This window comes from Littorina saxatilis, linkage group LG4, assembly GCF_037325665.1.
Source record: "Littorina saxatilis isolate snail1 linkage group LG4, US_GU_Lsax_2.0, whole genome shotgun sequence".
Classification (NCBI taxonomy): Eukaryota; Metazoa; Mollusca; class Gastropoda; order Littorinimorpha; family Littorinidae; genus Littorina; species Littorina saxatilis.
This window is the reverse complement of record NC_090248.1, coordinates 6,685,236-6,700,235: the sequence shown is the minus strand read 5'-3', so window position 1 is coordinate 6,700,235 and position 15,000 is coordinate 6,685,236. Positions and strand designations below refer to the sequence as shown.

At 42.1% G+C, this 15,000-nt stretch overlaps 2 protein-coding genes across 2 annotated transcripts in view; both read right to left on the bottom strand.

The window, feature by feature from the left end:
* The window catches only part of LOC138963641 (uncharacterized), a 16,742-nt gene extending 3,725 nt beyond the window's left edge, over positions 1-13,017 (bottom strand). The window contains exons 1-4 of the mRNA XM_070335487.1: positions 12,942-13,017; positions 2,022-2,735; positions 1,334-1,497; positions 582-1,082 (exon numbers count right to left, since the gene is read on the bottom strand). Coding sequence (XP_070191588.1) covers positions 582-1,082; positions 1,334-1,497; positions 2,022-2,735; positions 12,942-12,953 — 1,391 coding nt within the window. The 5' untranslated portion in view covers positions 12,954-13,017. The remainder of the gene's footprint in view (positions 1-581; positions 1,083-1,333; positions 1,498-2,021; positions 2,736-12,941) is intronic.
* The window catches only part of LOC138963838 (uncharacterized), a 33,479-nt gene that overhangs the window by 6,172 nt on the left and 12,307 nt on the right, over positions 1-15,000 (bottom strand). The window lies entirely within an intron of this gene.

Genomic DNA, 15,000 nt, shown 5'->3' with positions numbered 1-15,000 from the left:
TTCTTGTCAATTTCACTGCCTTTGCCATGAGCGGTGGCCTTGGCGATGCTACGAGTAAAATGGCATTGCGTTCAGTTTCAGTCTGTGAGTTCGACAGCTACTTGACTAAATATTGTATTTTCGCCTTACGCGACTTGTTTCTTTTTTTCTTTTGTTTACACGAGATGTGCATTGTCCACTGGTTTTACTGTCACAACATCTCCGGGGTGCACTCTATTCAAAGAATTACTCGGCTGTTTTCTGTAAAAGTTGCCTTGAATTTGTCTTTTATATTTGTGACTATCTGATGACAAGTGTTTTCATGCACTTATGTGTTATGTCTCGACATTTTGCTTTTTTTTTTTCTTATTTTTTTTTTTAGCAGTAGCGAAAGCCTACCCATGTGCTTTGATTCAACTGACATCCCAGAGTGTTTGACAGGGCGTGGCATATCACGAGGGTAATCTCCCTCGAGCTTGCCCCATCCTATAAAATGTACAGGCGACATATGATCTTATCCTAACAAGGAAATACGCCGAAAAAAGAACTACACAGGCAATCAATGTGTAACCGTAACATTCTGCACAGAAGTCATCACTTACGATAATGCAGAGGGGTTTGCTGATTCGTCGATGATAACGTAGAGCTGCCCTCCCACTGCCGCGCTCCTCAATGTTTTCACTGCCCGCTCAACTTCATCGTCCCCCAGGTCAATGTTAAAGGTGTGCAGGTGTAAGAGCTGTTGGGCTGTGGGTCCTGCTGTCTGCTGCAGCTGGTTATAAATCATGGTTGACGCTGCCAGACTTTCCCTGTTCCGAACACTGACAACCTGCACAGGTTTGTTCTGCTCCAATAAATCTAGCGCTTTCAAAATTAACATCAAAGTTTTGCCCGTCCCGGGTGGACCGTTAATGTAGACCAGTGGTTGCTGACTGTTAAGCACAGCGACCTGCGTGGGGTGGAGCACGATGTCAACTGGAGCAAATCTGGCGGCTGTTTCCCCCACCCCGTCTCCCGGCGTGCGCAGGTCACTGTGCTGGGCCAGGGCAAGGCGCGGTGTGGATGAACAGTGCACGGTCACTGTGGTCGCTGGACCGCAGAACCTGTAAGGGTCAGAGGATATATTCATGAGCCGCGGAGTTCATTAATTTCATGTTTTAGGATTTCTTTTACTTTTAATCGTTTATGAACATGTGACCGATTAAACATTATGTAAGATGTTTATTTCGCACGGACGCACGCATACACGCACGCACGCACGCACGTACACACGCACACACGCACACACACGCACACACACACACACACACGCACACACACACACACACACACACACACACACACACACACTGACCGTGAGACCAGGTCCAGGTACACAGGGTCTGTCATGGCAGGGTCTGTGCCGCTCCCTGTCACCTGATGCTGCCACCACTGGACCGGCCTGATGACGTCATCTGACGTCATACAGAGGGCGCTGGGGTCTGCACTGCCGGCCATTCCAAGACAGTGGCCTAGATCCTGGGGGATGATAAATAAAGAAATTCCCTGAGAATGTAAGTCGAGAGAAATAAAAAAAACACGATCATCTTAAAGATTATTAATTTAAGCATACTTCAATAATAGTTCTGTTCCTCAAAGTGAAAGGAACATGCCATTAGCAGTGTGCTTACGGTTGTGGTTTCTTGATGATATATATACGTATTACAATCAGTAGGATATGTTCGTGTGATGCCGAGAGTTGTATGAAGATGTGTGTGTGTGACGAGATTTCATCTATGACCTATCCATGCTTCAAAATGTACAAAAGCAGTTCACAACATTTGGAAGCACAATCCCTCAAAAATCAGACATTTTGCTGATTAAAATATAAATCTGAATGAATCTTGTCATTCTCTGTCCTGGTAAATTTGTTCTTTCAAATAACTGTTCCAGGCAATATGTATATGAAGACTCGTACTGCATTATAAAGAATCGGACGTGAGATTATAACTCATTTAAAGTGTAGACAGGCAGAGTGTGTCACAGTTAATCCTTATTCATACCTGTGTTAGCTGGGGGTTGTCCCCAAGTACACGCTGTAGCTGAGCTCTGGTGATGTTGGGCAGCATCAACGTTTTCTGTACCCGGGGTGGGGGCTGGAGGTAGTCCGTAAGATGAGTCAGCACGTCCTCTGCTTTGTGCAGCTGCCTGATGGCCTGTTCCACCTTCTTCTTCACCTGCTGGTCTTGCTGCTGCTGTGGGAGCGAGGATATCGTGTCTCCTATGGCTTTGATCTCACCCACCAGGATCCCGTGGCGCCTGTGGATGATGAGGACGTCAAAGTCACCGCGGTTTTTGTTCTGACCCTTAAGGTCCACGGGCCTGGGTAAAGCGGAAGCAGCTGCAGCGAAGCTCGGGTCGTTGAGGTAGTGACCGAAGTTGAGCTGGGACAGGACGAACATGCCTTCTGTCTGGGTCTGGGACAGGCGGTGGAGACATTCCAACACCTTCTGCTGGCACACGTCATCGCGGACGTCGCTCTCTTGTAGAGCGGGTGGAGCACCGCGGGGTAGGTTGATCACGGGTGGCTGAGTCATGAAGACAGTCCGTCCTGACAGCTGGATGGCTTGGTGCCGGGTCCTGTACATGTACACCGGGGGGATGAAGTAGGGTTGGCGGTACAGGTCCGGGTACCACTCTTCCACCCGTTGTTTCCATAGCGACAGAACTGCAGAGGAAGGGCCTTGAGGCTGGGTCTGTCTGGATGAGTGTCCTGCCTGCACGAGGGAGTAAGGATAGGGTGTTAGTACAGTCCTGTCACGGACACTTATGTCAGTCTGAGAACTGAATTAATTCATCCCAAACAAATCTGATTTCATTGTGCACAGGGAGCAGCAATGCTGTTTATCCTTGTCACGTGTCTCCTGGGATTGCTCCCCCAGGTACAAGTGTGTTGAGAACTGTGGTGGTTTAATTAATTACCACATCCTGCATACTGTAAAGACTGTAGATTGAAGACTGAAGGAACCTTCAACTATATCCACACAAATTTATCTCTTTGGATTGACTTGTTTGGACTTTACTCCATTTGTTTTAAACCAAGTCGATAAGTTTGAAGGTCACTATGTCCAACACAGTGTATTAAAGAGACAACATTGTTTAAACCAAGTCGATAAGTTTGAAGGTTACTATGTCCAACACAGTGTATTCAAGAGACAACATTGTTTAAACCAAGTCGATAAGTTTGAAGGTCACTATGTCCAACACAGTGTATTCAAGAGACAACATTGTTTAAACCAAGTCGATAAGTTTGAAGGTTACTATGTCCAACACAGTGTATTCAAGAGACAACATTGTTTAAACCAAGTCGATAAGTTTGAAGGTCACTTTGTCCAACACAGTGTATTCAAGAGACAACATTGTTTAAACCAAGTCGATAAGTTTGAAGGTTACTTTGTCCAACACAGTGTATTCAAGAGACAACATTGTTTAAACCAAGTCGATAAGTTTGAAGGTTACTATGTCCAACACAGTGTATTCAAGAGACAACATTGTTTAAACCAAGTCGATAAGTTTGAAGGTTACTTTGTCCAACACAGTGTATTCAAGAGACAACATTGTTTAAACCAAGTCGATAAGTTTGAAGGTTACTATGTCCAACACAGTGTATTCAAGAGACAACATTGTTTAAACCAAGTTGATAAGTTTGAAGGTTACTTTGTCCAACACAGTGTATTCAAGAGACAACATTGTTTAAACCAAGTCGATAAGTTTGAAGGTTACTATGTCCAACACAGTGTATTCAAGAGATAACATTGTTTAAACCAAGTCGATAAGTTTGAAGGTCACTTTGTCCAACACAGTGTATTCAAAAGACAACATTATTTAAACCAAGTCGATAAGTTTGAAGGTTACTTTGTCCAACACAGTGTATTCAAGAGACAACATTGTTTAAACCAAGTCGATAAGTTTGAAGGTCACTTTGTCCAACACAGTGTATTCAAGAGACAACATTGTTTAAACCAAGTCGATAAGTTTGAAGGTTACTTTGTCCAACACAGTGTATTCAAGAGACACCATTGTTTAAACCAAGTCGATAAGTTTTAAGGTTACTATGTCCAACACAGTGTATTCAAGAGACAACATTGTTTAAACCAAGTCGATAAGTTTGAAGGTTACTTTGTCCAACACAGTGTATTCAAGAGACAACATTGTTTAAACCAAGTCGATAAGTTTGAAGGTTACTATGTCCAACACAGTGTATTCAAGAGACAACATTGTTTAAACCAAGTCGATAAGTTTGAAGGTTACTTTGTCCAACACAGTGTATTCAAGAGACAACATTGTTTAAACCAAGTCGATAAGTTTGAAGGTTACTATGTCCAACACAGTGTATTCAAGAGACAACATTGTTTAAACCAAGTCGATAAGTTTGAAGGTCACTATGTCCAACACAGTGTATTCAAGAGACAACATTGTTTAAACCAAGTCGATAAGTTTGAAGGTTACTATGTCCAACACAGTGTATTCAAGAGACAACATTGTTTAAACCAAGTCGATAAGTTTGAAGGTTACTATGTCCAACACAGTGTTTTAAAGAGACAACATTGTTTAAACCAAGTCGATAAGTTTGAAGGTTACTTTGTCCAACACAGTGTATTCAAGAGACAACATTGTTTAAACCAAGTCGATAAGTTTGAAGGTTACTATGTCCAACACAGTGTATTCAAGAGACAACATTGTTTAAACCAAGTCGATAAGTTTGAAGGTTACTTTGTCCAACACAGTGTATTCAAGAGACAACATTGTTTAAACCAAGTCGATAAGTTTGAAGGTTACTTTGTCCAACACAGTGTATTCAAGAGACAACATTGTTTAAACCAAGTCGATAAGTTTGAAGGTTACTATGTCCAACACAGTGTATTCAAGAGACAACATTGTTTAAACCAAGTCGATAAGTTTGAAGGTTACTATGTCCAACACAGTGTATTCAAGAGACAACATTTGGAAATAACTCTGTTGGGTTTGTATGCAGTGATGGCGCTAGTATTTTGTTAAACCAGTACGCACACTTTTCTGATGCAAACAGTCCAGAAAAAAACGGTAGGCTGGTCATTGGAACCATGCATAGTTCTGAAAATCAACCGGTAGGTCATACGGGCAGCCAATTTTGTTCTGGTATTTTATCATTTCAACGCGCGGAGGCAATTTTATTCTGATCCAGACATTGCGGCGGTGCGCTACCCCACAGTTTGGCAGCTTCATTTCTTTTTGAATGTTTGCACAATACAGACCGTTTTGAATGGTGATATCTCACATATCAACGCAGGACACATCAATGAACATAATAGTTTGGCTTGTCAGTCCCAAGAGGCGTGTAGGATGCAATGGAAGTAGGCGAATATGCGTGAGTGAGGACAGATATACAGCAAATCGATTCGTATGTTCGTTTACGTGAATATTTATCGTTGAAAACCACACATGTACTAGATACAATCCTTACTCATTCCCTCACCAATACATTTAAGTTGTACGTGGTTTCAAAGAGACACGTTTTGTTTGGAATGGGGGACACTTGCCGTGAAGTTGGTGACAAAGCTTTGTTTACACCTGGCGTCAGCGCGCTCTCGGTATAGCCGAATACACGGCGTGATCTTTGGCTGGGGACTTCAAATGTGACATTTGCTTCCATTTTGTACTTGATTTTAATTATTTTTCTTATGCTTGCAATGCTAACGCTGATTCTGCGAAGCAGATCAAGAGTCGTCCTTTTCAGTTCTCATTTAAGATACAGATTGTTCAATGATTATTTTGAATAAGTATTTCGCTTGTGATAACTGTAAAATTAACAGCACGGAGCTGTTTCTGGTATATAATGAAAGAAGATTTTGTGTCTCTTCTTACACAATCAAAAGATATAACTGTATATTATAATCACTTACTCTAGATTTGACAATGAATGAGTTGGACATCGGGGCTCCACAAATGTGTGTGAAATTCAGTGTGCACAATTACTAAAACTGAAGATTACAGTGGACAAGCATAAAAAAATGACACTCAGCGAATTTGACGAAAATGTGAAATTATCTTCCCCTTTGGTCTCCGACTCGTCGGCATTATACTTGTCTCGTCTAAATATCGTACCCTATTGCTACGCTGAAAACACAATAGCTGTTAATACCACTTGTTGGAAACCAGGAGCAAAATTCTCAATATTTTGGAGGACAGTCTGTTTCAGCATTAGTTTTGTGATAAAAACCACGACGCAACAGAATTCTTCCATGTTTGCATCGCGAGATTTCATCCTGGCCAGGCACTCGTGCACACATACTTCCATGTTTGTATCGCTAGGTTTCATCCTGGCCAGGCACTCGTGCACACATACTTCCATGTTTGTATCGCTAGGTTTCATCCTGGCCAGGCACTCGTGCACACATACTTCCATGTTTGTATCGCTAGGTTTCATCCTGGCCAGGCACTCGTGCACACATACTTCCATGTTTGTATCGCTAGGTTTCATCCTGGCCAGGCACTCGTGCACACATACTTCCATGTTTGTATCGCTAGGTTTCATCCTGGCCAGGCACTCGTGCACACTACTAACAAGTGCGTGTCACAGGGAAAGAGACCTAGCTAGGGCGGATGTTTTTGCACATCAACATTTCTTCTTTACATCGTTGTATTGATATTTGTAACGAGGGTCTGATTCTGCTCAGGGAATAATATTTAGTAAACACCCACCTCCTACTTTGGAACTAAACTAGTGCATAAGGGGGAGGGCTCCTACAAGGTATACTGTACGGTACTTGCTTGTTGTTTGCTTAAACACGGGACTTTATTAAGCGACATCTGGATATATGTACTTGGTGAAAAAAATGAAATCCTCAAAAATTGCTTTTAACATCAACATGTTTTTGGGGAAATGCTTCATATTTGACGCAAAATACTTTCAGCTTACGGAAGATGATTTTCAGTTAAAGTTTCAAGTGTGTAGGTTAACTGGTCTGACTTTTATGCTCATTCAAAAATATTTACAACATTCGGGGATCGTCTCAACACAGCAAGGTTTGTTTGTGGTAGCCTAACTCGCCCGATTTAAACCCATTGCATGTAACCTTAGATCAAAAATGCAAAAACAATCCCAAGACCACCAGTGGTATGAAGACAGTAATTCTAGTCATAATTTGCGCAAAATCCGATACAGGGGAATATAGTGACCACGTGTAGAAACACGCCTCTCCATTATGAAGACTCTTGTTTGAACATAAAGTTCAACAGCGACCGACCCTGACACGGTTTTTCAGGACTGAAAAGACGCGACATATTTATAGCCTACGGTGTCAACATACGTCCTGATACCACGGCGATTTTAGGTCAGTGCTCTCATTGACAGTCTAGTCAGAAAGCGAACTCGGGCTTTGTGAAAAATATTCAACGTCCCGTATATATCAGTTTATAGCATCTGTACGATATGTTTCGTATTACATTCGCCAGAATGATAACACACCTACACCGTTGATTTCAGGCTATACTATTTGTTATTCCCCCCTCTGCTTCTTCACCTCTGTAAACTTGTAGAGCTAGTTATTTTTCGATAAACACCCAGCAACAAAACAAATAACGACCCAGCAACAGCCTGAATCCTCGATAGCGCAATGGGTTGAGAGGCTGTTCTGCGTCGGTACTACTTTTGCGACTGAAAAGTTCCCAACGCTCTAATGTACGAAGTATACATCTCTGGAGCAAACAATACAAACATACCGCATTTATATTAACAACTACAGGCTTGAACATATGAATCTCCATATAAAATCCATGAGTTTGGTTGTTTTCTGAATCTAGATCTGCTGTGCACAAACGTTCATCACAAACCAATTCCCAAGGCAAGTAACTCTCATACTTTGTCTAGCGACAAGAGTAGTTCCCCTTTCAAATTTCTTTTCACTCAGTTTCTTCGACAACAGACTGCAATCCGACGGTCAGTTTTCAACAATATTTCATTTAATAAACAGATCACACGCAACCAAATGCACACATCTCATCAATTTAAACAACATAAAGCGGTTTCATACACTATTTTCCCCAGAAAACTGAACTTCATACAGTTTTTAACGTTGGAACACGGGTGCAAAAGTTCGTCTGCTAGTCCCATTTGACGAAAGAACATTATCCTAAGCGATACCAAAACATATACAGAACACACAATATCTGCCTTTGCCGCCACAGCAGAATAACAGCATTTATTCCCCCCTCTGCTTCTTTACCTCTGTAAACTTGTAGGGGTAGTTATTTTTCGATAATGACCCAGCAACCAAACAAATAACGACCCAGCAACAGCCTGAATCCTCGATAGTGCAATGGGTTGAGAAGTTGTTCTGTTTCGGTACTACTTTTTGCGACTGAAAAGTTCCGAACGCTCTAATGTACGAAGTATACATCTCTGGAGCAAACAATACAAACATACCGCATTTAAATTAACAACTACAGGCCTGAACACATGAATCTCCATATAAAATCCATGAGTTTTGTTGTTTTCTGAATCTAGATCTGCCGTGCTCAAACGTTCATCACAAGCAATTTCCCAAGCAAGTAACTCATACTTTGTCTAGCGACAAGAGTAGTTTCCCTTCTTTTCACTCAGTTTCTTCGACAACAGACTGCAATCCGACGGTCAGTTTTCAACAATATTTCTTTTAATAAACAGATCACACGCAACCAAATGCACACATCTCATCAATTTAAACAACATAAAGCGGTTTCATACACTATTTTCCCGAGAACACTGAACTTCATACAGTTTTTAACGTTGGAACACGGGTGCAAAAGTTCGTCTGCTAGTCCCATTTGACGAAAGAACATTATCCTAAGCGATACCAAAACATATACAGAACACACAATATCTGCCTTTGCCGCCACAGCAGAATAACAACATTTATTCCCCCCTCTGCTTCTTTACCTCTGTAAACTTGTAGGGGTAGTTATTTTTCGATAATGACCCAGCAACCAAACAAATAACGACCCAGCAACAGCCTGAATCCTCGATAGTGCAATGGGTTGAGAAGTTGTTCTGTTTCGGTACTACTTTTTGCGACTGAAAAGTTCCGAACGCTCTAATGTACGAAGTATACATCTCTGGAGCAAACAATACAAACATACCGCATTTAAATTAACAACTACAGGCCTGAACACATGAATCTCCATATAAAATCCATGAGTTTGGTTGTTTTCTGAATCTAGATCTGCCGTGTTCAAACGTTCATCAGAAGCAATTTCCCAAGCAAGTAACTCATACTTTGTCTAGCGACAAGAGTAGATTCCCTTCTTTTCACTCAGTTTCTTCGACAACAGACTGCAATCCGACGGTCAGTTTTCAACAATATTTCATTTAATAAACAGATCACATGCAACCAAATGCACACATCTCATCAATTTAAACAACATAAAGCGGTTTCATACACTATTTTCCCCAGAAAACTGAACTTCATACAGTTTTTAACGTTAGAACACGGGTGCAAAAGTTCGTCTGCTAGTCCCATTTGACGAAAGAACATTATCCTAAGCGATACCAAAACATACACAGAACACACAATATCTGTCTTTGCCGCCACGGCAGAATAACAGCATATCTGTGTACTTGATTTTAGTCCAAAATAGGAAAACTGACAAGATGTGTTAACAGAATGGAATGATTTGCACGGAACTATACAACCGCGCATTAATCGATCGCCTGCGCAGGTTGACTGGTTGAGTGAATAGGATTCGATCAAACTTTCGCAAAAAACCTCCTCTTTTCTTTGAATAACTGAAGAAAGGAGGAATAAAGAGGTTACACACCTCGTCTCAGTGATTATCAAAAATAATGGTCTCAGTTCGCGGTCATGAAAAAGCTCGCTAAAGCTTGCATTTTTCATGATCCGCTAACTTCGACCATTATTTTTGATAATCACTGAGACTCGGCAAGTAACCTCTACATATAGAGGCCTGGCCAGTTTTAAGACTCACAATATTATCACTGCACATTAAACATCGGTTAGGTTCGTGACAGCACATTTCGTGTCGTTCCAGACATCTCGTCACACACTACACACAACACAAAGCTCTCACGTTCAGCACACAACAATCGTTCAGCGAACCCACTCTGAGCAGTGACGTCTTATTGATAGGTATCACAGAGACTTATACCTATTACATGTCCCCATAAAGCGACTGATAGGTATCACAGAGACTTATACCTATTACATGTCCCCATAAAGCGACTGATAGGTATCACAGAGACTTATACCTATTACATGTCCCCATAAAGCGACTGATAGGTATCACAGAGACTTATACCTATCACATGTCCCCATAACGCGACTGATAGGTATCACAGAGACTTATACCTATTACATGTCCCCATAAAGCGACTGATAGGTATCACAGAGACTTATACCTATCACATGTCCCCATAACGCGACTGATAGGTATCACAGAGACTTATACCTATTACATGTCCCCATAACGCGACTGATAGGTATCACAGAGACTTATACCTATTACATGTCCCCATAAAGCGACTGATAAGTATCACAGAGACTTATACCTATCACATGTCCCCATAAAGCGACTGATAGGTATCACAGAGACTTATACCTATCACATGTCCCCATAAAGCGACTGATAGGTATCACAGAGACTTATACCTATTACATGTCCCCATAAAGCGACTGATAGGTATCACAGAGACTTATACCTATTACATGTCCCCATAAAGCGACTGATAGGTATCACAGAGACTTATACCTATCACATGTCCCCATAAAGCGACTGATAGTGAAAGGCAAATAGACGACTTCCGGTTATAACTGTGTCGGGGTTGTACGGGTGGTGAAGCAGTCAGTATCCTTGCTTTACTCGGACAAACATGTGTTTCCTGTACACGTGTTTGAGACACACCCTCTCGCTAGTGACTGGCCTGTAATATCACGTGGTAACAGAAGTTTCACGAATGGCAAGAAACTGACGTTACGTACACGCACAGGGTACCGACTCTCAGAATCGCACTTTCCCCAAGCGCAATGCGTAATGTTTGGACCGAGTTATCTCCGCTCTCCTTGCTTGTTTACTTCGAGCACGTGTTGGCCGGAAGCGGAAGACGAAATGTTTGTCAGAGTTTCAAGCGGCATAACTCTGCCGAACTGTCATGTACTAGCTACTGAATAAGCTTAATTTTTTTTAAATCGTCTTTTACTCACGCCACTCGCCATTCTTGCTGTCGACAAGAACTGCAGCGACGTTTATTCTGTGTCGTCCTCTTACATATAACTAGTAACTGTCTAGTTATAAGGCTGATAGAATTTAGTTTTAAATCCGGATATTGCACGCATACACCCACTTAACGCTCTTGCGCTAAACAAATACAGGATGGGTGGGGAAAGGCTTGAGGAGTTCAATGCACACTTCAGGAGATTGATGCACTCCCTTGAAAATGTTCAAACGACCAAGAGCAATTTTTACAAATTACCCTAATTGTTCCGTACAGGATACTGGTGGGGTTAACACTTGTACACCTACCTACATTGATTGTTTGAATAAGGCTGCTACACAACGCGAGTCAATCTCTTTACTCTCTTGGTCCTGTGACACAAACTGTTGCCTTTGATGACGTCACAACAGTACACAACGTTTGTTATGATTTCTTCTCGTATTTTTGTTCGTGTGTTGTTTGACAGTTCTTGTTCTGCCAAATGTCATTTCACTTTAAAGGTGGTCGTCAACATTAATTTTTTTGCTTTTTTTTTCAATAATCTTATGGTTAGATTTCGCTAAAAAGTTCGGTCAGATGATGAATGAACCATGAGAAAAAAAAGTTATAGAAACAAAGTATATATATAAAAAAAGATTTTATTTTTGGGTAGCGTGACTCACGCTTCCAATATTTTGTTTTCTGTTTGCTGAGAACATGTGCTTTGCCTAAAAATACTGACCAATCAAATTCATGTCACTATGCTTATAGCCACGCCCAAACCAGTGCAGCAACAGTTTGACACTGGAGCGCTGTCCACGCTTTTTTTTAAACGCACGAAATGCACGGGATTTAAGAGGAGTTTTGCACTTGGCATTTTCCAAATGAGGATATCCTACTATGAGTACTACGCTGGAATACTACAATGAATTTTCAAACGGCTACACTGGCTTCGTCTTTCCTGATCGAAAGGGGGTGTATTGTTGATATGTGTAGATAATAGACTCTGCATTTTAATGGTCAAATGGCGATTTCGGTATAAAAACATGATGTAGACAAGGACCTTTAATGTGAAAACTTGTTTCACTAGAAGCATGGTTATATGAACTTAAACAGGAATCAGTAAATATTGCTTCAATCCGCCTTGTTGCGAATGTTATCGGCTCTTGTTCATGCTTTACATTCACAGGCGACCATCCATGACACATCTTTTGAGACATTAAGAAAGAAGACGCTAAATATTTACAGCCTATAGGCCTACGGTGTCAAAATACATCCGCGTACACCGCCGTTTTTAGGTCAGTGCTCTCAGCGCCAGTCTAGTCATACCCCTGTCACAACGGGAAATCCCGATATTACGTCAATAAGCCAGGGCTCAGGTCTTTTGAAAGAACTTTCAACACAATGATGACCAGTGTTTGACTTCATAGCTTCTACTTTATGACATTGGTAAGCATAAGAATCGCACATAAGATTAGGCACCTACACAATTGAGTTCAGGGAATAGAGATATGGCGAGTTTTAGGATTGATCTGATACCGATTAACACAGCACAGTTAACACGTTGTGCTCGTGACAGCGCATTTCGTGTCGTTCCACACATCTCGTCACACATTACACACAACGCAAAGCTCTCACATTCAGCAACAACACTCGCACAGCAAACCAACTCTGAGCTGTGACATCTTATTGATATGTTTCACACAGATTCAACCTTCGAAAATAAAGGAATGACAATTATGAAAGGTAAATTACTCACGCCACTCGCCATTCTTGCTGTCGACAGGAAAGCAGCAAAGTGAACACTGAATAGCCTACTGGGAAGGCTTGCTGTATATTATAAGTAACAATCTGGTCATAACGTTGAGAGAACATCCGGATAATGCACTCTTACTCCAACTTCACACTCTTGTGTTGAACGCCTGGAGAAACACACACACACAGTGTTAAACACGATACCGGTGCAAATGCACTGTCTCTTTGTGACTGACACTAAGCGATTATCCCCCCCCCCTCCCCCCTAAAGTTGCAGATTTCCAGCAAATGTGCAATACTAAATGTATTGTTTCTGACTACACATATTATGTCATGAGACAATTTGATGTCAAAACATTGTAACATTTTCGAGACAGCGGAACTAATTTTCTAGGCTTCTTGTGGACCCAGACGTGACCCTGTGGTCTAATACAAGTAACTGGCTTACCTAAAATTTAACACAAGCTTTAGCCAAGAAATGCAATGTAGACACCTAAATACAAAGGCGTGATTGCGCAAAGCGCAACAAATACCCAGGATTCTGGAATGGTGACAGTACGATTTCATATAGTCCTGTGAGGTTACCTTCATGAAAATACGGGCTGCTTTTTCACTGGGCAAAGCGAGCAGCCATACAGTGTACGGCGCTATCTATTTTGTGTCTTTGTCCTACATGCGTGTATTCATGTTTCCAAGCCCTGAGACTTTCGCTGTGAACTTGGGTTCTTTATCGTGCACGCACGCGCACGGGGGTGTTCGAATACCGAGGTGAGTCTGCACATAGTTGACTCTGGAAAATAAATCCCACGCCGTAGGTGGGGATCGAACCCACGCCGATAGCGACAACTGGTTTTGAAGCCAGCACCGCTACCGACGGAGCTACCGCCCCAGTGCAAGTTGTGGACTGGGTGGCCGAATGGTAACGCACTTGCGCTCGGAAGCGAGAGGTTGCGAGTTCGACCCTGGGTCAGGGCGTTAGCAATTTTCTCCCCCCTTTCCTAACCTAGGTGGTGGGTTCAAGTGCTAGTATAGTCTTTCGGATGAGACGAAAAACCGAGGTCCCTTCGTGTACACTACATTGGGGTGTGCACGTTAAAGATCCCACGATTGACAAAAGGGTCTTTCCTGGCAAAATTGTATAGGCATAGATAAAAATGTCCAGCAAAACACCAGTGTGACTTGGAATAATAGGCCGTGACAAGTAGGATATGCGCCGAAATGGCTGCGGTCTGCTGGCCGATGTGAATGCGTGATGTATTGTGTATAAAAAAAAATCCATCTCACACGGCATAAATAAATCCCTGCGCCTTGAATATGTGCGCGATATAAATTGCATAAAATAAAAATAGAAAAATAAAAAAATAAATCCCTGCGCTTAGAACTGTACCCACGGAATACGCGCGATATAAGCCTCATATTGATTGATTGATTGAACTTGTAAGGCACTGTCCTTCCCATGTAAACTATTTGGCTCAACATCTCAGATCTGACCAGGCTGTTACTTCCAATCTCACCATCCCTCCACTTGGACACATACCCAACAGCAACAACCTGGATGCTGTTCAAGCAGAGTGGGATTTGTTGATGGATTAATTTCTTTACTGACACTGGTACTGTCGAACCTGTCTAAAGAGACCACCCTAGGGACTGAGAAAAAAGTGGTCTCGTTAGACAGGTGGTCTTTTTGGACAGGTGATTTAATTACATAGTCGTAAAAATCGTCGGGGATCCTTTGGGGTGGTCTTTATGGACGGGTGGTCTTTATGGGCGGGTGGTCTTTATGGGCGGGTGGTCTTTATGGGCGGGTGGTCTTTATGGGTGGGTGGTCTTTATGGGCGGGTGGTCTTTATGGGCGGGTGGTCTTTATGGGCGGGTGGTCTTTATGGGCGGGTGGTCTTTATGGGCGGGTGGTCTTTATGGGCGGGTGGTCTTTATGGGCGGGTGGTCTTTATGGACAGGTGTCTGCAGGGCAGGTTTCACTGTATTATTCTTTAAAATCAATGCATAAACCATTCCCACTCTACAGTGTCACGATGTTGATGTGTGTCTGTGACCAATACCAG